Genomic DNA, 27,419 nt, shown 5'->3' with positions numbered 1-27,419 from the left:
AATATTGGTTAATGAACTTTATAAAACACGTTTTATTAACTCTAAAAGCAATCGCGAAAGTACTTGCCCCCCTTCTAACAGCCGTGTACCGCAAGTCTCTAGAGGAACGGAACGTTCCAAATGATTAGAAAAGAGCACAGGTAGTCCCTGTTTACAAGAAGGGTCGTCGAGCAGAAGCGCAAAACTATAGACCTATATCTCTGACATCGATCTGTTGTAGAATTTTAGAACATGTTTTTCGCTCGCGTATCATGTCATTTTTGAAAACCCAGAATCTACTCTGTAGGAATCAACATGGATTCCGGAAACAGCGATCCTGTGAGACCCAACTCGATTAATTTGTTCATGAGACCCAGAAAATATTAGATACAGGCTCCCAGATAGATGCCATTTTATTGACTTCCGGAAGGCGTTCCATACAGTTCAGCACTGTCGCCTAATAAACAAAGTAAGAGCCTACGGAATATCAGACCAGCTGTGTGGCCGGATTGAAGAGTTTTTAGCAAACAGAACACACCATGTTGTTTTCAATGGAGAGACGTCTACAGACGTTAAAGTAACCTCTGGCGTGCCACAGGGGAGTGTTATGGAACCATTGCTTTTCACAATATATATAAATGACCTAGTAGATAGTGTCGGAGATTCCATGCGGCTTTTCGCGGATGATGCTGTACTATACAGAGACGTTGCAGCATTAGAAAATTGCAGCGAAATGCAGGAAGACCTGCAGCGGATAGGCACTTGGTGCAGGGAGTGGCAACTGACCCTTAACTTAGACAAATGTAATGTATTGCGAATACATAGAAAGAAGGATTCTTTATTGTATGATTATATGATAGCGGAACAAACACTGCTAGCAGTTACTTCTGTAAAATATCTGGGAGTATGCGTACGGAACGATTTGAAGTGGAATGATCATATAAAATTAATTGTTGGTAAGGCGGGTACCAGGTTGAGATTCATTGGGAGAGTCCTTAGAAAATGAAGTCCATCAACAAAGGACGTGCTTACAAAACACTGGTTCGACCTATACTTGAGTATTGCTCATCAGTGTGGGATCCGTACCAGGTCGGGTTGACGGAGGAGATAGAGAAGATCCAAAGAAGAGCGGTGCGTTTCGTCACAGGGTTATTTGGTAAGCGTGATAGCGTTACTCAGATGTTAAGCAAACTCAAATGGCAGACTCTGCAAGAGAGGCGCTCTGCATCGCGGTGTAGCTTGCTGTCCAGGTTTCGAGAGGGTGCGTTACTGGATGAGGTATCGAATATATTGCTTCCCCCTACTTATACCTCCAGAGGAGATCACGAATTTAAAATTAGAGAGATTCGAACGCGCACGGAGGCTTTCCGGCAGTCGTTCTTCCCGCGAACCATGCGCGACTGGAACAGGAAAGGGAGGTAATGACAGCGGCACGTAAAGTGCCCTCCGCCACACACCGTTGGGTGGCTTGCGGAGTATAAATGTAAATGTAAATGAAGCGGCAAAGAAACTGCTATAGGCATGTGTATTCAAATACACAGATATGTAAACAGGCAGAATACGACGCTGCGATCAGCAACGCCTATATAAGACAACAAGTGTCTGGCGCAGTTGTTAAGTCAGTTACTGCTGCTACAATGGCAGATTACGAACATTTAAATAAGCAGGAAGTTTCAACATTTAAGTAAGTTTGAACGTGGTGTTATAGTCGGCGCACGAGCGATGGCATAGAGCATCAAATGGTTCAAATGGCTCTGAGCACTATGGGACTTAACATCTATGGTCATCAGTCCCCTAGAACTTAGAACTACTTAAACCTAACTAACCTAAGGACATCACACAACACCCAGTCATCACGAGGCAGAGAAAATTCCTGACCCCGCCGAGAGCATCTCCGAGGTAGCGATGATGTGAGCATTTTCTCGTACGACCATTTCACGAGTGTACCGTGAATATCAGGAACCTGGTAAAACATTAAATCTCCGACATCGGTGCATCCGGAAAAAGATCTTGCAAGAACCGGACCAACGACGACTGAAGAAAATCGTTAAACGTGACAGAAGTGCAACACTTCCACAAATTGCTGCCGATTTCAATGCTGGGCCGTCACCAAGTGTCAGAGTGCAATCCATTGAACGAAACATCATCGATAAGGGCTTTCGGAGCCCAAGTTCTACTCGTGTACCCTTGATGACTGCGTGACATAAAGCTTTACGCCTTGCGTAGGCCCTTCATCACCGATATAGGACTGTTGATGATTGGAAACATGTTGCCTAGCCCGACGAGTCTCCTTTCAAATTGTATCGAATTGATGGACGTTTACAGGTATGGAGAGAACCTCATGAATCCACAGACCCTGCATGTCAGCAGCAGACTTCAAGCTGGTGGAGGCTCTGTATTGGTGTGGGACGTGTGTAGTTGGAGTGCTATGGGACCCTTCATACGTCTAGATACGACTCTGACAGGTGACACGTACGCAAGCATCCTATATGATCACCTGCATCCATTCATGTCCATTGTGCAGCATTCCGACGGACTTTGGAAATTCCAGCAGGACAATACGACACTCTACACGTCCAGAATTGCTACAGAGTGGCTCCAGGAACACTCTTCTGAATTTAAACACTTCCGCTGGCTAGAAAATTCCCCAGACAATAACATTATTGAGCTTATCCGGGACGTCTTGCGAGGTGCTGTTCAGAACAGATCTCCACCCCACTCGCACTCTTACGTATTTATGGACAGCCCTGCAGGATTCATGGTATCAGTTGCTTTCAGCACTACGTCAGGCATTAGTCGAGTCCATACCACGTCGTGTGGCGGCACTTCTGCGTGCTCGCGTGGGCCCTACACGATATTAGGCAGCGTGCAGAGCACGCGCGGGAGAGCCGCTCTGCGATTTTAGTCAGAGTGAGTTTTAATATGGCAAATCATTGCCATACCGTCAGTCGTACCTAGCCACCAGCAAGGTTGAACCACCTGAACATGTCGGACAGTTGCTCGGAGAAAATATTGTGGAATTTGCACAACGTGATCCGGCGGCAAATCCCTCAAGACCATTTACAAAACTGACTTCTCGACTATGTCCCACAAATGTTCACTGGGATTCACGTCGGGCGATCTGGGTGACCAAGTCATTCGCTCAAATTGTCCAGAATGTTCTTCAAACCAGTCACGAACAATTGTAGCACGGTGACATGGCGCATTGTCATCCATTAAAATTCCACCGTTGTTTGGCAAAACGAAGTCCGTGAATGGCTGCAAATGGTCTCCAAGAAACCGAACACAACCATTTCCAGTCAATGATCGGTTCAGCTGGACGAGAGGCTCCAGTCAAAATGGTTCAAATGGCTCTGAGCACTATGGGACTTAACATCTATGGTCATCAGTCCCCTAGAACTTAGAACTACTTAAACCTAACTAACCTAAGGACATCACACAACACCCAGTCATGACGAGGGAGAGAAAATCCCTGACCCCGCCGGGAATCGAACCCGGGAACCCGGGCGCGGGAAGCGAGAACGCTACCGCACGACCACGAGCTGCGTACAGGCTCAAGTCTATTCCATTTAAACACAACCCACACCATTATGGAGACACCACCAGCGAGCAGAGTGTTTGTTGACAACATGGGTCCACGGCTTTGTGCGGTCTGCACCACACTCGAATCCCACCATCAGCTCTTATCAACTGAAATTGGGACTCATCTGATCAGCCCACGGTTTTCCAGTCGTCTGCAGTCCAACCGATATAGTCACAAGCCCAGGAGAGGCGTTGCAGGCGGTGTTGTGCTGTTGGCAAACACACTTGCGCTAATCGTCTGATACAGTAGCCCATTGCATCGCACTGCCACAACGTATACGTTCATAGAACCTCCCAGAGTGATTTCCGCGGTCATTTGAAGCAGTGTTGCCTGTCTGTTAGCACTGACAACTCCATGCAAACGTCACTGGCCTCGATCGTTAGGTGAAAGCCGTCGGCCTCTGTGGGTTGTCCGTTGTGAGAGATAATGCTCGAAATGTGGCATTCTCAGTACGCTCTTGACACTGTGGTTTTCAGGATATTGAATTTCCTTACGATTTTTGAAATGGGATGTCCGATGCGTCTAGCTCCAACTACGATCCCGCGTTCAAAGTTTGATAATTCCCGTCGTGCGGCCATAATCTGATGGGAAACTTCTTCACAGGGATCACCTAACTACAAATGACAGCTCCGCCAACTCTCTGCCCTTTTATATCCAGTGTGCGCGATACAACTGCCATCGCTATACCTTGTCTTTTGTCACCTCAGTATACATGCAAGAGTGGTGCTTGGTGTCATTCACACGACAACCGTAAGATAATGTGATTCGAACGTCCACACTGGTTGCCCAATAAAACAGTATCAAAACAAAATGGTTCAAATGGCTCTGAGCACTATGGGACTTAACTTCTGAGGTCATCAGTCCCCTAGAACTTAGAATTACTTAAACCTAACTAACCTAAGGACATCACACACATCCATGCCCGAGGCAGGATTCGAACCTGCGACCGTAGCGGTCGCGCGGTTCAAGACTGTAGCGCCTACAACCGTTCGGCAATATCATAATAACGGCTGCTGGTACAGTATTATTATACTTGATTACACAGTCATTTACTATACTTAAGTTTAGGTCGACGTTTGCCACTGAATTATATACGCTCCCTGAAGACTCTACCAGTGAATCTCAGTCTGGTAGCTGTCTTTCCTATTCCCAGGTATTTAATTAACGTGAATTCCAGTCATTGTTCTTAAATTCTGTAGTCAAACAATGACACATTTTCCCCTTATTTATGCACAGTACGTTACATTTGTTTATATTGAAACTGAACTATCAATCCCTGCTTAAAGCACCAATCCTCTACAGGTCTTCCTGCATATCGCTACATTTCTTGAGCGTTACTAATTCTCTAAATGCAACAGCATTATCTCAGAACAACCTCACGGAGCTTCCAATACGACCTTTCTGCTTTCACAGGAGATGATCCGGCAGCAACTACTTGTATTGGAATTATGTGCAATCTAGGTCACTTGTTGGCACTCTGGCCTACACAACCTACGACTTCTGAATCGTCCACTCCATCCGTTTCTGACTGTAATTCCAGAAATACTAGTGCACATTGTAATGTATTAGTATCTTTAAGACGTTTCTCATCGAGCCATATACGTTATCTCGCATTTCTAGCTGCTTCCCTCACACAAATAATGATAAAAATTCAGAAATTCAGGGTCGCCACCAGCCCAAGCCCTTCCTAAACATTTAGAGAAAAACGGAGCTGGAAAATTATTAATTTAATTACTTCAATAATTTAATTGCAAGTATGAAAATTTTTTTTAAGTAGCCAGATAAATAGCACGCCATGTCGTGCATGAAGCAACTTTATTAATTCAGGATTGGAAATCGGAGTAAGTGGGTAAGATCAACACTACAGCATTTATCTTTCACGTAGATTATTTATTGTATCTAAGTATTTGGTTGCACATCCTAGCTACCTATAACTGGTGCCTGACTAGAAATATTTAAGTAAGAATTACGTAAGAATGTGACATAGCACACATACTAACTGCGTCTGCTGCTTGCAGACGGCCGAACTAGAGCACGTGGTGCATTCCGAATCAAACTGTTGTGCTGCTTTGCAGAAAGCTCACGAAAGAACAGATATTCTTGCAGAAATTATAGCTCATTAAACAAGCAAACTGTTAAAATAAGGCCTATTGCGGTGCCGTGGTGGACCAGAAGGGTCATTGATTACCAAACACGTGGTACAAAATCGACACACCAAGACAAAAGGAACTTCCACAAAATATAACATTAAAAATCATTAAAAATCATACTAGCTTCGACACAGTATTGCACTCACGTACGGTTGAAGTGACCCTAAACAGCTTTTCCTAATCATATGTACCGTTTGAAATTCTACTTAATCGTTGTTCAAAATGAACAAAGTAGCTTCCACACTTTTAACTTAAACACCCAAAAATCGCCTGTTTGAAGCAAAATAATTATGGCACATTCGGAAAAATAAATCGCTTCACACGCTTCAGTTAAGCTGAAGTTCTTAAGTATTTCAACAGTTAAACATATGGAAGTCGTAACTCAACCTGCTTCCTATCACCTGAAACTCCCTTTAAGAGCTACGATCCGTACTCACCAAGCGTTCACCGAAGAGTGCCCCTTTCTCTTTCGAGATTACCTACCTCCCCGTGCAGAGGAAGCTACCAAAGGGGTAGCCCTCCGTCACCAACCTCATACACCAAAACAGCCTTCGACTAAGATGGGTAAACCTCTCTGTTCAGGTATTGGAAACCTAAGTTGGTCATCCTGTGCCCTCCTTTGAACGAGAAGCAACATCGTCTGCTCCCAGCAGACGATGACCAACTCAGCGTTTCCCACAAAACAAAACCGAAACCCAACATCAAAACATACATATAATATTCAATAGGCCTTACCTGAGTGCTCAGTCTTTCTGGAAGAGTTCATGAATTGAGCTAAAATCAGATAGTAAAGTGAATACGTTGTACCGAATTCGACAAGCGTCTTGTGAAACGACTTCACAGAGACGTTTCAATATATAGAGGAAACGTCGACTACCGTTTCAAGCCCGTGTAGCCACAAAGCGTGACTGATGGGCGATTCGTTGTGTGTAGCAGATTGTGCTGGCTGTTGTATTGTGTACAAACAGTGTCGGGAAGAAGACGGCCTCGCGTGCGCCCAGCAGCGTCCTTGAGCGTAATCAGAGCTTTGGGTGTCTTCCTCCCATGTGTGACGTCACCACCAACCGTTGCCTGCTGCTCTGTCACGTCCCACGTCTGATGCCGCCTGTACGCGGAAGACTATCTGAGGCGCGCCCTCCTCCTTAGTAAGCGCGTTTTTGTAAAAATCCTGACCTCCCAGAGCGCGAATGTTTGTTACGTGGAAAATTCTGGGAAGAAAACGCGGCAACTGCGCACAACGTGAGGTACTCCAAAGCGCCTCTGCGACTTAACTTGCATGAAGCATATCTTCCCAGGTTTTATTTGTTTTTATTTTACACATCTAGTTCCGTAGGACCTAATTGAGGAGCACATCTTCATAATCATGGACCGACCTTCAATACATGAGATTAACATCAGAGAAGGTAATAACAAATAAAATTTATACCGTTTCTGTGTAGACGACAAGCTGCTGATTAACGTAATCGATAATATAATTTAAGAATTTGCTTAAATTTTGAACTTACCGTCAAAATGGAACAAGTGACCGATGAGAAAATTCTTCAGTTTAGACTTGAATTTTGCGACAGCTTATTGCGGTTTCCGCAGAAACAGATCCACATTAGATCACTTATTCACCCTAAGACAAGTAACTGAGAAGGCGTGGAGATTCAATGTAGATGTCCACATATTATTCGTAGATTTTAAAAAGGCCTATGATAGCATACACCGACAGACACTCCTAAATATAATGAAGAAATTTAAAATACCTTCAAAATTAATCAGATTAGTTAAAATGTGTATAGATGAAACTTTATGTCGCATAAAGACACCGGTAGGAGAAAGTGAAGATTTTAAGGTGTACACTGGACTGAGACAAGGGGATGCCATTTCACCTATTTTATTTAACATTGTCCTAGAGAAGATCGATAGAGAATTTTCTAAAACCAGTCCACAATGGATCCAGCTACAGGATGTGAACGTTAGAAGATTTGCCTATGCAGATGATGTAGCACTAATAAGTAGTTCCAAAAGAGAATTAATCAGAATGATGCAAAATTACTACAAAAGTGCTGAGAAAATAGCATTACATGTTAATGAAGAAAAGACAGAATACCTGTCCATAAGTAAGAAAACCAGAAAAGATGCACCTCTGACTTTAGATGGATTCAATTTCAAGAATGTTGACCACTTCAAGTACCTAGGAAGTCTTTTTAGTAATTGTGGTGTCACCGCCAGACACCACACTTGCTAGGTGGTAGCCTTTAAATCGGCCGCGGTCCGGTAGTATACGTCGGACCCGCGTGTCGCCACTGTCAGTGATTGCAGACCGAGCGCCGCCACACGGCAGGTCTAGAGAGACTTCCTAGCACTCGCCCCAGTTGTACAGCCGACTTTGCTAGAGATGGTTCACTGACAAATACTCTCTCATTTGCCGAAACGATAGTTAGCATAGCCTTCAGCTACGTCATTTGCTACGACCTAGCAAGGCGCCATTATCATTTGCTATTGATCTTGTAATTCATGTATCATCAAGACCGATGTTCACCAAATATGGATTAAAGTTAAGTATTCCAGCAGCTACGTACCTTTCTTGATAGTATAATTCCTTGTCATTTTCCGGACCTCACGCCAGCCTGCGTGAGCTTAAACGCGTGCCTTTCGGCTACCTCATAGTGGCTTGGCTGTCTTGCCAAGTCACAACAGTAATAACAACAGAAAAGATACAGAAATAGATGCCCGTTTATCGAAAGCAAACAGTACACTTTTTAGTTTCATCAAAATTCTAAGAAAAAGATCACTTAGCAGTAACTTCAAAATCCGCTTATATCAATCGACCATTACACCTGTGATGTTATATGGATGTGAAACGTTAATATTTAGAAAGAAAGATGAAGAAAAACTGTTAATATTCGAAAGAAAAGTACTAAGGAAAATTTTTGGTCCTGTACACGACGAAAATAACATGGAATGGAAAATAAGAAGAAATGAAGAATTACGAGGGCTGTACAAACACCGTAACATCGTCGAAGTGCTCAAGAGGAGAAGGTTGAATTGAGCAGGCCATATAGCAAGAATGACAGAGAATAGACTACCTAGAATGGCATTCAGCAGAACAATAGATGGAACAAGGGGAAGAGGGAGACCCAGAATCAGATGGCGGGATAACATTGGGGAGGACACAACTAGGATGAACAGCAAGTTCAGCAACTGGACAAACAGCCCATTGGACAGGCAGAAGTGGAAGAGGCTCATACAGCAGGCGTATGGTCGATAAGTCCATTGCCACATATAAAGTAAAAAAAAAAGTAAAGTAAAAGTTATTGTAAATGGATGCAACAGAATACTGCACAAGAGTCAAGGAGGTGTGATCCAAATGCACATTAGACTTCAGTTTAGTATTACTGAGTGAGAACGACTAATTGTTGGGAATAAGCTAATATTGTTAACAACAAACTATATCAAATAAAATATTTATTGAGAGGCCAATGTACGAATTCCAAGACTCGTGAATAAGTGATTGACAAGAGGATAGCGAACACACCAAATATTGATGTAACTGGCTGTTTCTGAGCCAAAAATAGTCTGAGAATAATTACCCCAGAATATAATATTATATGTCTCAAGCGAAAGAAAAGTAAAGTAAATTAAAAAGCAAAGTAGACTAATTTTCGTGTTGGACTATCACTTACTGCAGATATTGTTCTAATGATAAGTATATCAGCAGTCAGTTTTTGAACAACATCCTGTAAATGGGCATTCCATAACAACCTACCATCTACATGATCAGCTAGGAATTCGTATTGTTCAGACTCACTAAACATATACTCATTATGTGTAATCATAAATCAGTGTAAGTTGAATTGCGTGTTAGAAACTGTAGAAACTGAGTCTCACTGTGATTTAGCATCAATTTATTTTCTACAAGCCATGAACGTACGTCTTCAACTGCACTATTTGATGCATTGCCTATGTTGCACTCAACATCCTTAGTGAAGTAAGGTGTAACAGTGCTGCTGTTAAAAGTGCTTTCGGGACCACACACTGATACGTTGAAAATCTAGTAAGATTTCTACACTGAGCTAAATTAGATATTGTAACTACCTGCTCCTAATCGCCGTTTGCGATACACACCCACACACCTGCATGCCATCTAGACAAGAGTGGATTCACTTAGCGAACATATCAATCTTTGTGGTCCCATAGAGAGATACTTTGACTAAACATAGGAAATGTAGAGTTCTAAGAAGTAATTTAAAGTCATTCTCGTAGTCTTCCAGAAACTTCTAGTCATATGACAAATTGCATTGTATGAATGCAACGTCCTTTCCTCTCCAGGAAATCTTCACAGAGGGTAAGAAGGGCGGTCAAACGTAACGCAATGCATTTTTTTCTGAGAGCAAGTTGGTTTATTCAGGATTCCAATCCACCATATTATTACCCACTCTTTTGGCTACAGAACTCTACTTCCCAACATAATCTCCGTTCAGTGCGACTGCCTTACACCACCCTACTGGGAGAGGTTCAAATGGTTCTGAGCACTATGAGACTTAACTGCTTTGTTCATCAGTCCCCTAGATCTTAGAACTACTTAAACCTAACCAACCTAAGAACATCACACACATCCATGCCCGAGGCAGGATTCGAACCTGCAACCGTAGCGGTCGCACGGTTCCAGACTGTAGCGGCTAGAACCGTTCGGCCACTCCTGCCGGCTACTGGGAGAGCCCAAATGCTCCATGATGCTACTGTACTGCTCAACTTCGGTGCCTGTGACGGTTTTCGACAAAAATTTACCACGATCACCCTGGTAATGTGCGAGCAATTCCGCACAGATGGTCCTTCGTTGCCCTGTACGGTCTTCAGTTAGGTCGCCAGGAACCCAGCGGGCATACACCTCTGAGTACCCCAACTGGCGGACAGGTGTGTCAGCACTACCAACAGAGATATGCAGTCGTGTAGCAATGTGTTGGATGGGATCCGTCGATCACCTCGAACGTCTGCACGTTCCAGCATTGCAGGAGTCACAGCTGTTTGTGGCCGGCCACACGTCCGTGCGGCCTTGTTGCGACGATGACAGAGGCTCGCCCAACGGCTCTCCGTGCTTTTGTTCACTGCCAGATCTGTGTAGACACTCTACATTTACATCTATATCTACATTAATACTCCGCAAGCCACCCAACGGTGTGTGGCGGAGGGCACTTTACCTGCCACTGTCATTACCTCCCTTTCCTGTTCCAGTCGCGTATAGTTCGCGGGAAGAACGACTGCCGGAAAGCCTCCGTGCGCGCTCTAATCTCTCTAATTTTACATTCGTGATCTCCTCGGGAGGTATAAGTAGGAGGAAGCAAGATATTCGATACCCCATCCAGAAACGCACCCTCTCGAAAGCTGAAGAGCAAGCTACACCGCGATGCAGAGCGCCTCTCTTGCAGAGTCTGCCACTTGAGTTTGCTAAACATCTCCGTAACACTATTACGGTTACAATATAACCCTGTGACGAAACGCGTCGCTCTTCTTTGGATTATCTCCTCCGTCAACCCAATCTGGTATGGATCCCACACTGATGAGCAATACTCAAGTATAGGCCGAACGAGTGTTTTGTAAGCCACCTCCTTTGTTGATGAACTACTTTTTCTAAGGACTCTCCCAATGAATCTCAACCTGGCACCCGCCTTACCAACAATTAATTTTATCTGATCATTCCACTTCAAATCGTTCCGCACGCATACTCCCAGATATTTTACAGAAGTAACTGCTAGCAGTGTTTGTTCCGCTATCATATAATCATACAATAAAGGATGCTTCTTTCTATGTATTCGCAATACATTACATTTGTCTATGTTAAGTGTCAGTTTCCACTCCCTGCACCAAGTGCCTATCCGCTGCAGATCTTCCTGCATTTCGCTGCAATTTTCTAATGCTGCATTTTCTCTGTATACTACAGCATCATCCGCGAAAAGCCGCATGGAACTTCCGACACTATCTACTAGGTCATTTATATATATTATGAAAAGCAATTGTCCCATAACACTTCCCTGTGGTAGGCCAGCGGTTACTTTAACGTCTGTAGAGATCTCTCCATTGAGAACAACATGCTGTGTTCTGTTTGCTAAAAACTCTTCAATCCAGCCACACAGCTGGTCTGATATTCCGTAGGCTCTTACTTTGTTTATCAGGCGACAGTGCGGAACTGTATCGAACGCCTTCCGGAAGTCAGGGAAAATGGCATCTACCTGGGAGCCTGTATCTAATATTTTCTGGGTCTCATGAACAAATAAAGCGAGTTGGGTCTCACACGATCGTTGTTTCCGGAATCCATGTTGATTCCTACAGAGTAGATTCTGAGTTTCCAGAAATGACATGATACGCGAGCAAAAACATGTTCTAAAATTCTACAACAGATCGATGTCAGAGGTATAGGTCTATAGTTTTGCGCATCTGCTCGGCGACCCTTCTTGAAAACTGGGACTACCTGTGCTCTTTTCTGTAAGAGGCTACGAATATCTGCGAGGCTCTGGTTTCCTGTTAAAAGAAACGCAATGGCAGCTCTCTGCTTGGAAAGCACCTCTGTTACAGACGTCATTTTGAAGGCTACTTTTAGCGCCGCCATGGAACTATAGGAGGTGAATCGGAAATATTACACGACGTGGCACAACAAATTCCGCATCTTTTCAATCGAAATTTGGCGAGGAAAGAAAGGTGTTCCATACTTACTGAACAGCCCTCGTAATTTTCACAAAATTATTTACTCGTTTACGAGTGCTAATCTTGTAAGTTCGGATTTTATCGTGTAGCTCCAAGCCGTCAAAAGAGCTTCTATTGCCTAATTCGAAGAGACCAGTGATAAATGAAATTCAGTAGTTGACTGTTGGATCAGAGTACGTAGTTTCTAGTGTCGGCTGTGCCTCCTACATCAGCCTTGGGGCTTGGATGTTCGTGTTGTTCTTAGCATAAGTTAAAGTTACTTTAAGTAATGAGTAAGTCTAGGGACCGATGACCTCAGCACTTTGGTCTCTTAGGAATTGACACACATTTGAACATCTTGAACTTATTCGAGCAAAGCGTTTAGCTGGCTTTATTTCTACCGCCAGTTCCTTAGATTCTTTCGCTTACGAAGTTAGTTCCATCAGAAAGTGCTGAATTTGAAAGAGGCATAAGGATTGTATCGACTGTCCACGCAGTTAGAAGATTCGGTGGCTGCAGCACTGGGCAGCGGCTTGTTGTGAAGCCTCTCTGGCGACGAATGCGTCATCTCGGTTGCCTCGTGCGGCACGTGAAATTCCTGTCTGCCTCTCGCGAACCATCCGCTGTTTCTGATACGTCTATTAAAAGGCTTCCTGTGCGCTATAAAGTATTCATTTAAGTTCAAGCATTGCAGTTTCACTTCAGTGAAAAGTTAGAATTCCACATTCAACAGACTCTGTAGGACAGAGCATTACAGAGAGCAATCGTAGAATTATATTGGCATTGTAAAAATTAAAAGCCTTTGTTGAAATTAATTTTGCCTTCCGACATGTTGTGAATTCGTCGGACATAACGCAGTGATGCTTCTATAACGTCATATGAGAGGAAACTGTTTACGTTTTACTGTCGTGTACAAAATTTGGAAACCTAAGTATTTCTCTAAAGAAGGATTAGTGAGCATTATACGCCGAATTGAGCCAAAGAAACTGGCGCACCCGCCTAATATCGTGTAGGGCCTCTGTGAGCACGCAGCAGTACCGCAACATGACGTGGCATGGACTCGATTAATGTCTGAAGTATGCTGGAGGGAACTGACACCATTAATTCTGCAGGGCTGTCCCTAAGTCTGTAAGAGTGCGAGTGGGTGGATATCTCTTCTAAACTCAGAATACTGTTCCTGGAGCCACCCTGTAGCAATTCTGGACGTATGGGGTGCCGTATTGTCCTGCTGGAATTGCCTTAGTCCGTTGGAATGCACAATGTACATGAATGGATGCAGATGATCAGACAGGATGCTTCGTAAGTGTCACTTGACCAAGTCGTATCTAGACGTATCAGGGGTCCCATATCATTCCAACTGCACACGCCCCCACCATTACAAAGCCTCCCTCATCTTGAACAGTCCCCAGCGGACATACAGAGTCGATGGGTTCATGAGGTTGTCTCCATACTCGTAGACGTCCATCCACTCGATACAACTTGAAATGAGACTCGTCCGACCAGGCAACATGTTTCCAGTCATCAACAGTCCAATGTCGGTGTTGACGGGCCCAGGCAAGGCGTAAAGCCTTGTGTCTTGCAGTCCTCAAGAGTACATCAATAGACCTTCGGCTCCAAAAGCCCAAATCGATGATGTTTCGTTACGTTGAACGATTCTCTTCAGTCGTCCTTGGTCCCGTTCTTCAGGATCTTTTTCCAGCCGCAGCGATGTCGGAGATTTGATGTTTTACCGGATTCCTGATATTCACGGTATATTCGTGAAATGGTCGTATGGGAAAATCCCCACTTCACCGCTACCTCGGAGATGTTGTGTCCCATTGCTTGTGAGCCGAGTATAACACCACGTTCAAACTCACTTAACTCTTGATAACCTGCTACTGTAGCAGCAGTAACTGGTCTAACAGCTGCGCAAGACACTTGTTGTCTTACATAGACGTTGCCGACAACAGTGCAGTATTCTGTTTGTTTACATATCTCTGTATTTGAATACGCATGCCTATACCACTTTCTTTGGCGCCTCAGTGTTTTAACGGTAAATTAACGGTTTAATGACGTATTAGATAACGCCGGAAGCTGCAGGAGGCTGTTCGCAGATCATACTGTAGCTAGAGAATTCGCAATGCTAGAAAATAGTAGCGAAACAAAGGGAAATCTTCAGTGGATCGACGCTTGGTACAGGGAGTAGCAGATGAGCTTCAGCATAAATAAAAGTAAAGTGTCACGCATAAATAGGTGGAAACACCCGTTATTGTTTCATTAAACGATTGCCGAATTAACACTGTAAACGTCACATCCACTAAATGTTTAGGAGTATGAGGACAGGGTGCTTGATAGTGAAACGGCCACACCAGACTAATCGTACGGAAGGTAGATGACAGACTGGGGCCTCACTGGAAGAAACCTTAGGAAGTACTGTCCATCCACGAAGGGGATAGCTTAAATAGGGCTCGTTTAACTAATATATCCTTCAGAAGAATTGGGGAAACAAATATATCAACGTCCATTATGTTAAATCTATTTTGATACAGGCGGTACATGTGGTCTTATTGATGGGTTGAGATCTTCGATTTCAATGTAGGTAACAATTAAAATCTTTCTCCACCTACTGCCTATGTTATGATTACAGTGTCAGCCGACCCCTCACAAGGAAGTGATTATCAGTATCCCAGTGTTTTCTAGTGAGGCACACAGTTGGCAGTTGGCATTTGTGGACGTTGTAGTCAACCAAACACGTGCAATGAGAAATATTAATGCAGCGCAAGTTGCAAGGGCGGCATGTTTGATCCAAAAAGTATAGACTTCCGGTCATGTTGGTGCAGATGCCAATGCCTCTCCATGTTCATCCATAGGTCGTGAATACGCTAGAGCGAGATAGGTCATTACAAAAGGTGAGCTGGACAAGGTCGCTGACGCATTACAACCCCACATGAAGACCGATATCCGGCCATCTTTGCGTTGCGGCGCCAGAGCACTGCAGGATTACGAGGAAGGACTATATGACCCAGATGTTCTGTTCGAGTACCCCGGTTGACACAACAACATCTTGTATTTCGCTTTCAGTTCTGCTGTTCCTTTGTCAACTGGCAATCTCGTCACTGGCGAAACGTCATATTCACAGTCGAATCCAGATAGCCTCCGACGCCAGGTGATGAGCGTCTTAGTGTGCGGTGACTCGTTGTGAACTATACCTGCCAAGTGTTGTCCAGGAAATCAGCAGAATTCCAAGGTTCTGTGATGTTGTGGGGAGCCTTCAGTGTCGACAACAGTATGGACCTTGTCGTTGTCCGCGGTCGCCTTACCGCCAGGCAACATCGAACAGATCCGGTTAGACCATGTGGTGTCTACAGCAAACGTTGATGTCACTGAACTCCTTGTAATGCCAGCCAGGGCGATGTGGTGGGTGTCAGCATGGATGTATTGCATAACATAAGAGACAGAAATGGTGGAATGGCCGGCGGTGAGTCCCGACCTACCATCGTGCACATGTGGGACATGCTTGACAGACTTGTTCGTGGCCGTCCTGTTGCAACACAGACTCTCCAAGAATTCTCATGGATACTACATGGCGACCTCCGTAGACTTATACGGAGTATGCCACGTAGGTGTCAATCAGTGATAAACGCTCATTGAGGGCATACACGTTATTGAAGCTCGCAAAGTCCAATGAAAAGCACCCCTGATGACGGAATGAATGATTCCTTTCAGTTTGTTTTCGACACCTGTCCGACATTTAAGTTGTTTTATGCAGTCTGTCGAGAATGGATTGGATTGGATTGATTTGGGAGAAGAGAACAAACAGCGAGGTCATCGGTCTGATTGGATTAGGGGTAAATGAGGAAGGAAGTCGCCCTGCCTGTCAGAGGAACCATCCCGGCATTTGCGCGAAGCGGTTTAGGGAAATCGCGGAAAACCTAAATCAAGATGGCCGGACGCAGGATTGAACCGTCGTCCTCCCGAATGCGAGTATCGAGAATGTAATAATGTTTTGTTGTGTACTTAATTTGTAAAAATATCGTGTGACTAGGGCCTCCCGTCGGGTAGACCGTTCGCCGGGTACAAGTCCTTCGATTTGACGCCACTTTGGCGACTTGCGCGTCGATGGGGATGAAATGATGATAATTAGGACAACACAACACCCAGACCCTGAGCGGAGAAAATCTCCGAACAAGCCGGGAATCGAACCCAGGCCCTTAGGATTGACATTCTATCGCGCTGACCACTTAGCTATCGGACGCGGACTAATTAATTTGTGAAAAATAAGAATATATTCTGGTAACATAAAAAGTCCTGAATTATTACTCAGTGGAGTATGGCAGACGCCCAAAGCCATGTTTCCATAATTCTTTTGAGTAGTGTATTTGACTATTGCTTCTCATTTTGTCTTAACTGATAGAATTTCTATAGATCCAAAGAGGAGCAGTACGCTTCCTGATAGTTTCGTAGTCATTATGGTGTGGCTTACTGTTAGAATTTCGAGAGCATACATGCATCACGGTATTTTTCACTGTCAAAATTCCGAGAAGAATGAAACAGCATGTTGCTTCCTCCTGTATATATCTCGCGAAAAGGTCGTGAAGTTAGAAAGAGAGACGTTTTAGCTCAACAGTCGCGCACCAGTTGTGTGTGGAATAGGGCTGGAGAGAGAGTGGTACACAAAGTAATCACCACCACAGACCATAAGTTGAATTATGGAATATAGGTATTCATGTTACAGATTTCCTAAGGGACAGTTTAAGGTTAGGCAAGGCCCATATAGCTGATAAAATACGGCGTAGCTATTCAGTAGTATGCACTCACATTTTTAAATGTATTGCTTCGCTTACATTTAGTACGCACGTGAAGGTAGCGTTTAGTTAAACATATTTGACTAATTTAATCAGTAACAAATGCTACGTGCCTCGATTTTTGAACAGCTATCTAAGCAACGTAATCACCATTACTCAAGACACAGAAACTATGTCAGTTTACTCTTGCTAGTTCCACTCAAATAGCAAGAAAAAACCAGTGTTTACAATAAGGGCCTCCATAATCAAAATAGAACGAATTTTTTGGATCACTGCCTAATTATACGCTAGCACAGTGCTGTTAGTTCTTGTTTCACTAACTGGGAAGAGTGATACAACCAGAAAGCTGAACTGACGGTTACCCGTTGTTGCAAGCATTAACTTGTGCAGAATGTTCCGAAGTTGATTATGAAGTATGATAGCTCACGTTAAAAACTAAAATGCAGCACATGGTAAACTCTGAATATAATACAATTTAGCGACACACCATGTGTCTGTTTCAGTGAAATGTTTCGGCACAGCAGATGGGAAAATTTAATCTGCACTGTACTTAGTGGTGGAAACTGGAAACCTAATATACGCATAAAACTTAAAAGAAATGAGATGTAATATGGTAGTCGATATAATGTAAAGAGACACTGTGCTTGAACTAAAAATCAATGAAAGTAACGTGATACAGGACTGTAGAAAGAGCACTAACTGACTTATATTATCACTAACCTTAATTCACACGAACGGCTGTCAGATTTTAGGGGTCTCTGTATTCTAGTCGTCCGACTGTTTCACTTAGCAGATTACGTCGTTTGGTGTGAAGATATACACTATGTGATCAAAAGTTTCCAGACACCTGGCTGAAAATGGCTTACAAATTCGTGGCGCCCTCCATCGGTAAAGCTGGAATTCTACATGGTGTTGGCCCACCCCTAGCCTTTGATGACAGCTTCCACTCTCGCAGCCATACGTATCAGGTGCTGGAAGGTTTCTTGGGGAATGGCAGCCCATTCTTCACGGAGTGCTGCACTGAGGAGAGCTATCGATGTCGGTCGGTGAGGCCTGGCACGATGTCGGCCTTCCAAAACATCCCAAAGGTGTTCTATAGGATTGAGATCAGGACTTAGAGCAGGTCATTCCATTACAGTGATGTTATTGTCGTGTAACCACTCCGCCACAGGCCGTGCATTATGAACAGGTGCTCGATAATGTTGAAAGATGCAATCACCATCCCCGAATTGCTCTTCAACAGTGGAAAGCAAGAAGGTGCTGGAAACACCACTGTAGGCCTGTGCAGTGACAGTGACACGCAAAATAACAAGGTGTGCAAGCCCCCTCCATGAAAAACACGACCACACCATAACACCACCGTCTCCGAATTTTACTGTTGGCACTACACACGCTGGCAGATGACGTTCATCGGGCATTCGCCATACCCACACTCTGCCATCTGATCGCCACATTTTGTACCGTGATTCGTCACTCCACACAACATTTTTCCATTGTTCAATAATCCAATGTTTACTCTTCTTACACCAAGCGAGGCGTCTTTTGGCATTTACCGGCGTGATGTGTGGCTTATGAGCAGCCGCTCGACCATGAAATCAGTGTGGCCGAGCGGTTCTAGGCGCTTCAGTCCGGAACCGCGCGACCGCTACGGTCGCAGGTTCGAATCCTGCCTCGGGCATGGATGTGTGTGATGTCCTTAGGTTAGTTAGGTTTAAGTAGTTCTAAGTTCTAGGGGACTGATGACCTCAGATGTTAAGTCCCATAGCGCTCAGAGCCAACCGACCATGAAATCCAAGTTTTCTCCCATCCCGCCCAGCTGTCATAGTACTTGCAGTGGATCCTGATGCAGTCTGGAATCCCTGTGTGATGGTCTGGATAGATGTCTGCCTGTTAGACATTACGACCCTCTTCAACTGTCGGAGGTCTCAGTCAACAGACGAGGTCGGCCTGTACGCTTTTGTGCTCTACGCGTCCCTTCACGTTTCTACTTTACTATCACATCGGAAACAGTGGACCTAGGGATGTTTAGGAGTGTGGAAATCTCGCGTACATACGTGTGACACAAGTGGCATCCAATCACCTGACCACGTTCGAAGTCCGTGAGTACCGCGGAGCGCCGCATTCTGCTTTCTCACGATGTATAATGACTACTGAGGTCGCTGATATTGAGTACCTGACAGTAAGTGGCAGCACAATGCATCTAATATGAAAAACTTACGTTTTGGTGGTGTCCGGATACTTTTGATCACATAGTGTACCGACAAACAATTTTTAGGAGAAGTTTTTCACACTTTACAGCAAATACTCTCTGTCGACAGTTCTGTGCCACAAGATCATAATAATAACAAAAACAGAATATGTAAACAGAATTTCTGCGCCCACTTGCAATACGTAAAATGTGGTTTGGTAAAACAGTATAAAAGGACTCCGTCTTCAGGCCACAAGTGGCCCATAGTGACCATCCGACCGCCGTTGCGAATAGGAGGGGCGTGTGATCAGCACACCGCTCTCCCGGTCGTTATGATGGTTTTCTGTGACCGGAGCCGCTACTATTAGGTCGATTAGCTCCTCAGTTCGCATCACCAGGCTGAGTGCACCCCGAAAAATGGCAACAGCTCATGGCGGCCCGGATGGTCACCCATCCAAGTGCCGGCCACGCTCGACAGCGCTTAACTTCGGTGATCTCACGGGAACCGGTGTATCCACTGCGGCAAGGCCATTGCCCAAAATAGTATAACCTCGAAATATTCTTCAAGCAATCGAAAATATACGCCATTTTCTGTCAGTTTGTAATTATTTTCATTGCTGAAACATTAGTGCACATTCATGCACGTATACACACCGGGGTGACAAAGGTCATCGGATAGCATCTAATATCATGTCAAACGACCCTTTTCCCGGCGTAATGCAGCTACTAGATCAGCATGGAGTCAACAACACGTTGGAAGACCCCTGCAGAAATACTGAACTCTGCTGCCCCTAAGGTCGTGTAATTGAGAAACTGTTGCCAGGCAAGGATGTTGTGCACTGACTGTCCTCCCGATTATGCCCTATCAGTGTTCATGGGATTTAGGTCGGGTGATCCGTGTGGCTAAATCATTCGCTCCAATTGTCCAAATATTCTTCAAACTAATCATGAACAATTGTGGCCCGCTTTCATGGCTTGTCGTGGTAACACGAGGTCAACGAATGGCCGCAAATGATCTGCAGGTAGTCGAACATAACAAATTTCAGTGAATTAGCGGTTCGGTTGGAACAGAGGATCCAGTCTATTTTCGGGTGAACACAGTCCACACCATTACGGAGCCACCCCTGCTTTCACAGTGCCTGGCTGACAACTTGGGTCCATGGCTTTGTGGGATCTGCGCCATACTCGAACCCTAATACCAGCTATTACGAACTGCACTCGGGATTAATCTGACCATGCCATGGTTTTCGAGTTGTCTAGGGTCGAACCGATCTAGTCAAGAGTCCAGGAGAGGTGCTGCAGGCAATGTCGTGCTGTTAGCAAAGGCATTCACGTCGGTCGTCTGCAGCCGTAGCCCATTAACGCCATATTTTGCCATACTGCCCTTACCGACACGTTAGCCGTACGTTCCACATCAGTTTCTGCGGTTATTTCACGCAGTGTTGCTTGTCTGTTAGGATGCTGATTATCTATTAGCACTGACTACTCCACGCGAACGCCGTTGCTCTCAGTCGTTGAGCGAAGACCGTCAGCAAATGCGTTGTCCGTGGTGGGAGGTAATGCCTTCGGGCATTTGGTGTTATTGACACACTCTTGACACTGTAGATTACGGAATACTGAATTCCCTAACGAATTACGAAATGGAATGTCCCATGTGTCTACCTACAACTACCATTCCGCATTCAGAGGCTCTTAATTCCCGTCGTACAGTTAGAATCACGTCGGAAACCTTTTACATGAGTCACCTGAGTACGAATGACAGCTCAACTGACGCTCTGCCCTTTCATATCTTGTGTACATGATACTACTGCCACATGTATATGTGCGTATCACTACCCCATAACTGTTTTTCACCTCAGTGTAGTGTTGCAATTTTCGTTCACAGCTGCTAACAGGTAATGAGTCCCCAAAACAAAATTAGGGACTATGGATGGGAGAGGGGGGGGGGGGGGGGGGCTGACAGTGTATGGCCCACAGCGTGTGCCACACAAACCACCACTGGGTTTCCTACGCCAGCAGCACTGAGCACTGCAACCGTAGGCTTCGCAGTAGAGGCCACCACCCCTCGGAGAGATGCAATCCTTCGGGAAAGGCAGGGCTGAGGCTTCAGACGACCGTGTTGCACTGTTGCATCATTCACGGCTCAGGGCAACAGCTGGCACGTTTCTGTGTTTCACTTGGGGGGTATACGCTGCAAGCTTTTTCTAAAAAAAATAAAAAACAAAATGAAAAAAAATTGTCTGTTTGTGTGAAAACTGAATATATTCTTTTCAAAAACTTTATCCCCATCTAATGTATGGTTTAGATAAATATTCAGTTGCTAAACAAAACTGACTGTTGGTTGGCCCTGTGTTGCCATGTGAACAGTGTCGTGAAATAAAACTGCAAAGTTCACGAAATGCAAAATTTGAAATAAAGAAAATTAATCTAATTGTGTACTCAGTGAAAACTGTACAACTAAAACTCAATACCGAAGTACATTATGAACGTAGCGCTATACGAAGTGCAGTGTTTGACTTGGAATATTCACAAAAATAAATTACTGCTCTACCCAGAAGAAAATAAGTGTTCGAAAATTGGCATCACTGTTCAGTGAGAATTAATCTGCTTTCCAGCACGACACCTAACAATCCCGTCTACACACTGTTTTCTCAAGAATGCAAAGTGAGATCCGCCCTGAAATAACAGTGACCGGCCTTCTCGAAAGCAAACATAAATCAACAGATCCAGTTGCTAAAGGAAAATAAACTACTCAATACTGATTTCTTTCTTCTTGATTGTCAGAAACTATCTGTGACTTCGTGTGGCGTAAGGTGCAATGCACACACGACGAAATATTCAGAACTTTAATGTGAATTGTGGAGAGGGGTTTTACTTTAAAGACAATCGTTATTGAAAAATTAGACAATGATTATTAACAAAAAAAGACTGTAGAACATAAGAAGACTCTGAAACTTCCTGGCAGATTAAAACTGTGTGCCGGACCGAGACTCGAACTCGGGACCTTTGCCTTTCGCGTGAGTCGTTCTTGGGTAGCTCAGCTGGTCCCGAGTTCGAGTTTCGGTGCGGCACCAGTTTTAATCTGCCAGGAAGTTTCATATCAGCGCACACTCCGCTGCAGAGTGAAAATCTCATTCTGGAAACATCCCCCAGGCTGTGGCTAAGCCATGTCTCCGCAATATCCTTTCTTTCAGGAGTGCTAGTTCAGCAAGTTTCGCAGGAGAGCTTCTGTAAAGTTTGGAAGGTAGGAGACGAGGTACTGGCAGAAGTGAAGCTGTGAGGACGGGGCGTGAGTCGTGCTTGGGTAGGTCAGTTGGTAGAGCACTTGCCCGCGAAAGGCATAGGTCCCGAGTTCGAGTCTCGGTGCGGCACACAATTTTAATCTGCCAGGAAGTTTCATATCAGTGCACACTCCGCTGCAGAGTGAAAATCTCATTCTGATAAGAAGACTAATAACTACGAAATTCTCTCTTTACAAAATTTACAAACATTTCAACCAATTGCATTATTGATGACATAATGAAAATCAAAGAGATAAAATTAACAGTTATTAGTTAATAATAAATTAAAAGCACCAGTTTGCTTTTGTTCTACAATATTACTTTTATTGCTAACCGGTTTTCGGCTCACAAGGCCATCTTCAGACATTTACTTGTAAGCCGAAAACCGGTTAGCAATAAAAGTAATATTGTAGAACAAAAGCAAACTGGTGCTTTTCATTTATTATAATGTTGTTCTACCAATAACCGACGGAAGATTCTGTTAATATGAGTTATTAGTTATCTAAGGGGCAAAATTTCCTTCAATTAATAGTCATGACAAACAAACATATCATTCTTGCATGTGCATTGGTTACCTTGGAAAATTCCTCCAAAAGTCTTGTCCATCAACAGAAATAATGATGAATGTTCACAAACAAGTTTTCATCTCCCTAAAGTATTGCAGATAATTTCTTTCAGATTCAGATGTAATAAATCTCCTTCTCTAAAAACTCAACTGCTTGCTATTATGCCTCATAAAAGAATGCTCATGCACTGCACAAGTGACTGACTAGCAAGTCAACCACAGATAAAACTAAACACAGAGTCAAAGATCTTATTCACTGCTCATGCAGTGCGCTCATTCATCTCTGTCCCAGTACAGGAAAGATGAATTATTTAAAGTAGCAGAAAACATATGAGAAACTTACTACGGGCACGCAGAAAGCTGGGGAGCCTGAGAGGAGCGTCACAGCCGGCGTGTCGGTTTGTTGCAGGTCCCGCGGAGGCCTCAGCGCCAGCGCCCTCGTCAGCGGGTTCGTCAGCCCCCTCGTCAGCCGGCTCGTCAGCCGCCGACGACCCCCGCGACGCGGCGCCCCGTCGTCAGAGGCACGGCGACGCCCTACTTCGCTGGCCGGCCCGTCGCCGTCGTCCTCACCCCTCCGCACACTCAGCGCCAGCCGGCGACCCTCTAGCCACGCACAGACTTCCACCCGTCCTCTCGCACCATTACCTCATCTCGTATTTTCGCATCCTCCACTGAGCACGTTGTTCATGAAACCGCCCATCTATGTGTGTTCGTAGTACAAATAATAAACTCATTTTTTCATTACGTTGTATTGTCATTAAAATGTACCACAAAATGGGTCACGCAAAGAAACTTCACTTGCTAGGAATGTGAACTGGTGGATGACACATTTCAACCTTAAAGTAAGAAGGGTATAACATTCTGTTTCTGTGACACGTATTCCTTCCTTAGTTATCGTGGCAAGCGTCTACAGTAACAGATAAATAGAGGTAAATCTTTCGAAATGAATTTGTAACAGTAGCTAACAGCAACCTGAGAGCATGTCAGTTTGGGTTCAGGAGAAATAAAGACGAGAGGTCCGGAGTATAGAAAAATTTATGGAAATAAACAACGAGGCAGAAAAAAAATATAAATAGGAAAAATTAGGCGTGGGGAAAAAAGGTGTGACGATGTAATCAGATGTGTTGGGGCGATTCAAAGGTAGCAAAAGCCTGGAAGATGAAGAATTTAAGAAGAGCTGTGAAAGATAGGACAAATATAACAGTTATTGATATCAGAGGAAGGGAAAACCATTTTAAATCACTGCTTACAGAAGAGAGAAGTGAGTATAAGGAGACAGAACCGAATTCCGAGAGTGAATTATCAGCGGGAAACGTAAACCCAATACCCGTACCAGAAGTTGAAAGATCTGTGAAAGAAATAGAAATTGAGAAATCTCGTGGACCACGAAACATACTAATAGAATTAGTATAGACTGGGTGTTTCATGGGATTGTTTAAGTAAGTTAGAGAGGATAAATAGGGATAAATAGTGCCCAAGGAATGGAATTTGTCATATCGAAAATTGTATGGTCCGTTCCTAAGAGAAAAATCAGAGGGTATGTTGATAGCCCCTAAAGAGCAAAGTGGATTGCGGAAGGGAATATCTTGTTACATTTTTACTTTAAGACAACTAATGACAGAGAGACTAAAAAGGAATTTGAGTAGCCACTTAGTGTTCATAGGTCTCGATGTCATAGATCTCAGTGCTCTCGAAGAAACTGTTTGATATCCTGAGGAGAAATGGACTTGAAAAGACATAATTTAGAAGTATAGTATATGAAACCTACAAAATGTTGCAAAGTGTGTAGTCAAAGTGGTGAACAAAATTTCGTCACTGAATTTGAAAATTACAGAAGTGTTAAAACATACATTCAGAAACCCACAATTTTGTGGAATAGGATATTTACGGAGATGGATATTCAGATAATAAACGATCAATATCTCTGTACGTATCCGTCGAATATGTCAGGCTATACGATAACAGCTACCAGAAAAAAATACAGTCCAGTTTTGAAAAACAAACAAATAACTTATTTGCAAAATAATACTGGCGTAATGCTGGAGATAGAGAGATGATTCACTTCGACATTTAGATGTTTCATGTCGGATGGATTATGTATCCGGTTACCTTGGTGTTTATTTTACACTGTACGTGGTTTTATGACTGATAGGTCACTTACACAATCTGATAATGCCCCAAAAGGTTGAAATGCTTCATTGACATTAAATATTTTAGCAGCCGAAACTGTTTTTGTTCTGAAATAATTGTACTTATGTTAAAATGATCCACGTGAACAAAACTGGAAAATCAGACCAACAAAAGTTGACAACGTGAAAATATACAGTTAAAGTAGCTACCATAGGCATATAGGAACTAAGAGAAAATTAGATTTTATATGAAAAATTAATCATAAGAAAATAATCCAACAATATTTTTGCGCCGACTTTTACTTGGTGGAGACCACTTCAGACTAGAAATTAAACAGCAGTGAGGTGAAATCGGGGGCCCCGCTGCAAAGAAGGCAAGGTCGATTTCACCCGCAGAAAGGTATGTAAAAGTATTCTTCGTAGACATTTGCTTGTAAAGCTTAAAACAAAAACTACCAAATGCCACGACTGGCTTGTGGGGCAACTGGATGGTAATGAGAAAACTAAAGGATTTTTAGTACGAACTGTTGGAACGTCTATGCACGTCACTATATTTGCCATCCTCTCACTTCCCTATTCCTTGTTCCTCTAAATAAAATTATGTCAGAGAATTTCTCTTTATTTAACTGAAGGAGTAATGGTAGTTGTAGATAGTTCTTTTGCAAGCCATCCAGAAATGCACTTTTCACTAGAAAAATTTTGGACTCCTATGGTTAGGTAAGAGGTAGGTGAATATTTTACAAAAGAAACACAAACTTTCAATGCCAGGTTACGATGATTTACTTTGCCCTCATTTGGAATATTTAACTAGATAAAGACTGAGACAAAGCTTATAGACGTTGCTGTGGTTATTGCATAATTCTGCAAATCAAGCAAAAACAAGGGTTGCGACGGTACCTAAAGATTACTGCCGAGTAGTCGCTGTTCCTAACAGCAGCACATAACAGCAAACCAGATGGGTCTCCTCTACTTGTGGTTACTCGTACTACAGGTACTTGGGCTATGCGCGGCTCTGTTCACAAAGAATAGTTCGATGTAGTCATTAAGGTCGAGCTACACACGTCTGCTTTCATGCCCCATAGCTAACTGGATGCAAATAATAACCTGTAGCTGTGATCCTGCATTCAGATTGTCGAAGCATTGGCTAGAATTGCGAATTAATAAAATACACAGAAATATAAAATAAAAGTAAATTAATAAGTTAACAAAAAGGGCCCTTTTATAACGTCTGTTTACAGATGTAGACGACCGAGAATTATGCTGAATGTTGTTTATTCAAGAAATGACATCTCAAATAAATGGAAAGTGGTCCTATAATAGTCAGTCGAAATACAGTCAGGAAATACTCTTATCAAATGTAGTAAAGTTACGTTGAGGGCGTTATGAGAGTGGTAGCAAATCCTCAAACTAAATAGTCATCAAAGATATGAGAAAACTCAGTCCCTTTCGCGATCACAATACATGAGACAGTTACCAGCTCAAAATAGTTCACAGGTCAAAAAGATGTTTGAAAAATTAACACACATGATTCAAAGAATAGTAACTCAATAATAGTCTAATACTAAAAGGTATCAGATAGATTATATAATGGTAAGACAGAGATTTAGGAACCAGGTTTTAAATTGTAAGACATTTCCAGGGGCAGATGTGGACTCTGACCACAATCTATTGGTTATGACCTGTAGATTAAAACTGAAGAAACTGCAAAAAGGTGGGAATTTAAGGAGATGGGACCTGGATAAACTAAAAGAACCAGAGGTTGTACACAGATTCAGGGAGAGCATAAGGGAGCAATTGACTGGAATGGGGGAAATAAATACAGTAGAAGAAGAATGGGTAGCTTTGAGGGATGAAGTAGTGAAGGCAGCAGAGGATCAAGTAGGTAAAAAGACGAGGGCTAGTAGAAATCCTTGGGTAACAGAAGAAATATTGAATTTAATTGATGAAAGGAGAAAATATAAAAATGCAGTAAGTGAAACAGGCAAAAAGGAATACAAACGTCTCAAAAATGAGATCGACAGGAAGTGCAAAATGGCTAAGCAGGGATGGCTAGAGGACAAATGTAAGGATGTAGAGGCCTATCTCACTAGGGGT

At 43.5% G+C, this 27,419-nt stretch overlaps 1 protein-coding gene and 1 pseudogene across 1 annotated transcript in view; one reads left to right on the top strand and one right to left on the bottom strand.

Annotated features, from left to right (window-relative positions):
* The window catches only part of LOC126412639 (insulin-like growth factor II), a 74,762-nt gene extending 50,959 nt beyond the window's left edge, over positions 1-23,803 (top strand). Inside the window, exon 3 of the mRNA XM_050082320.1 lies at positions 23,606-23,803. Coding sequence (XP_049938277.1) covers positions 23,606-23,803 — 198 coding nt within the window. The remainder of the gene's footprint in view (positions 1-23,605) is intronic.
* LOC126413552 (5S ribosomal RNA) lies at positions 19,769-19,886 on the bottom strand (annotated as a pseudogene).
* Positions 23,804-27,419: the final 3,616 nt, after the last annotated feature.

This window comes from Schistocerca serialis, chromosome 7, assembly GCF_023864345.2.
Source record: "Schistocerca serialis cubense isolate TAMUIC-IGC-003099 chromosome 7, iqSchSeri2.2, whole genome shotgun sequence".
NCBI classification, from domain to species: Eukaryota; Metazoa; Arthropoda; class Insecta; order Orthoptera; family Acrididae; genus Schistocerca; species Schistocerca serialis.
This window is presented reverse-complemented; position numbering and strand designations above follow the sequence as displayed.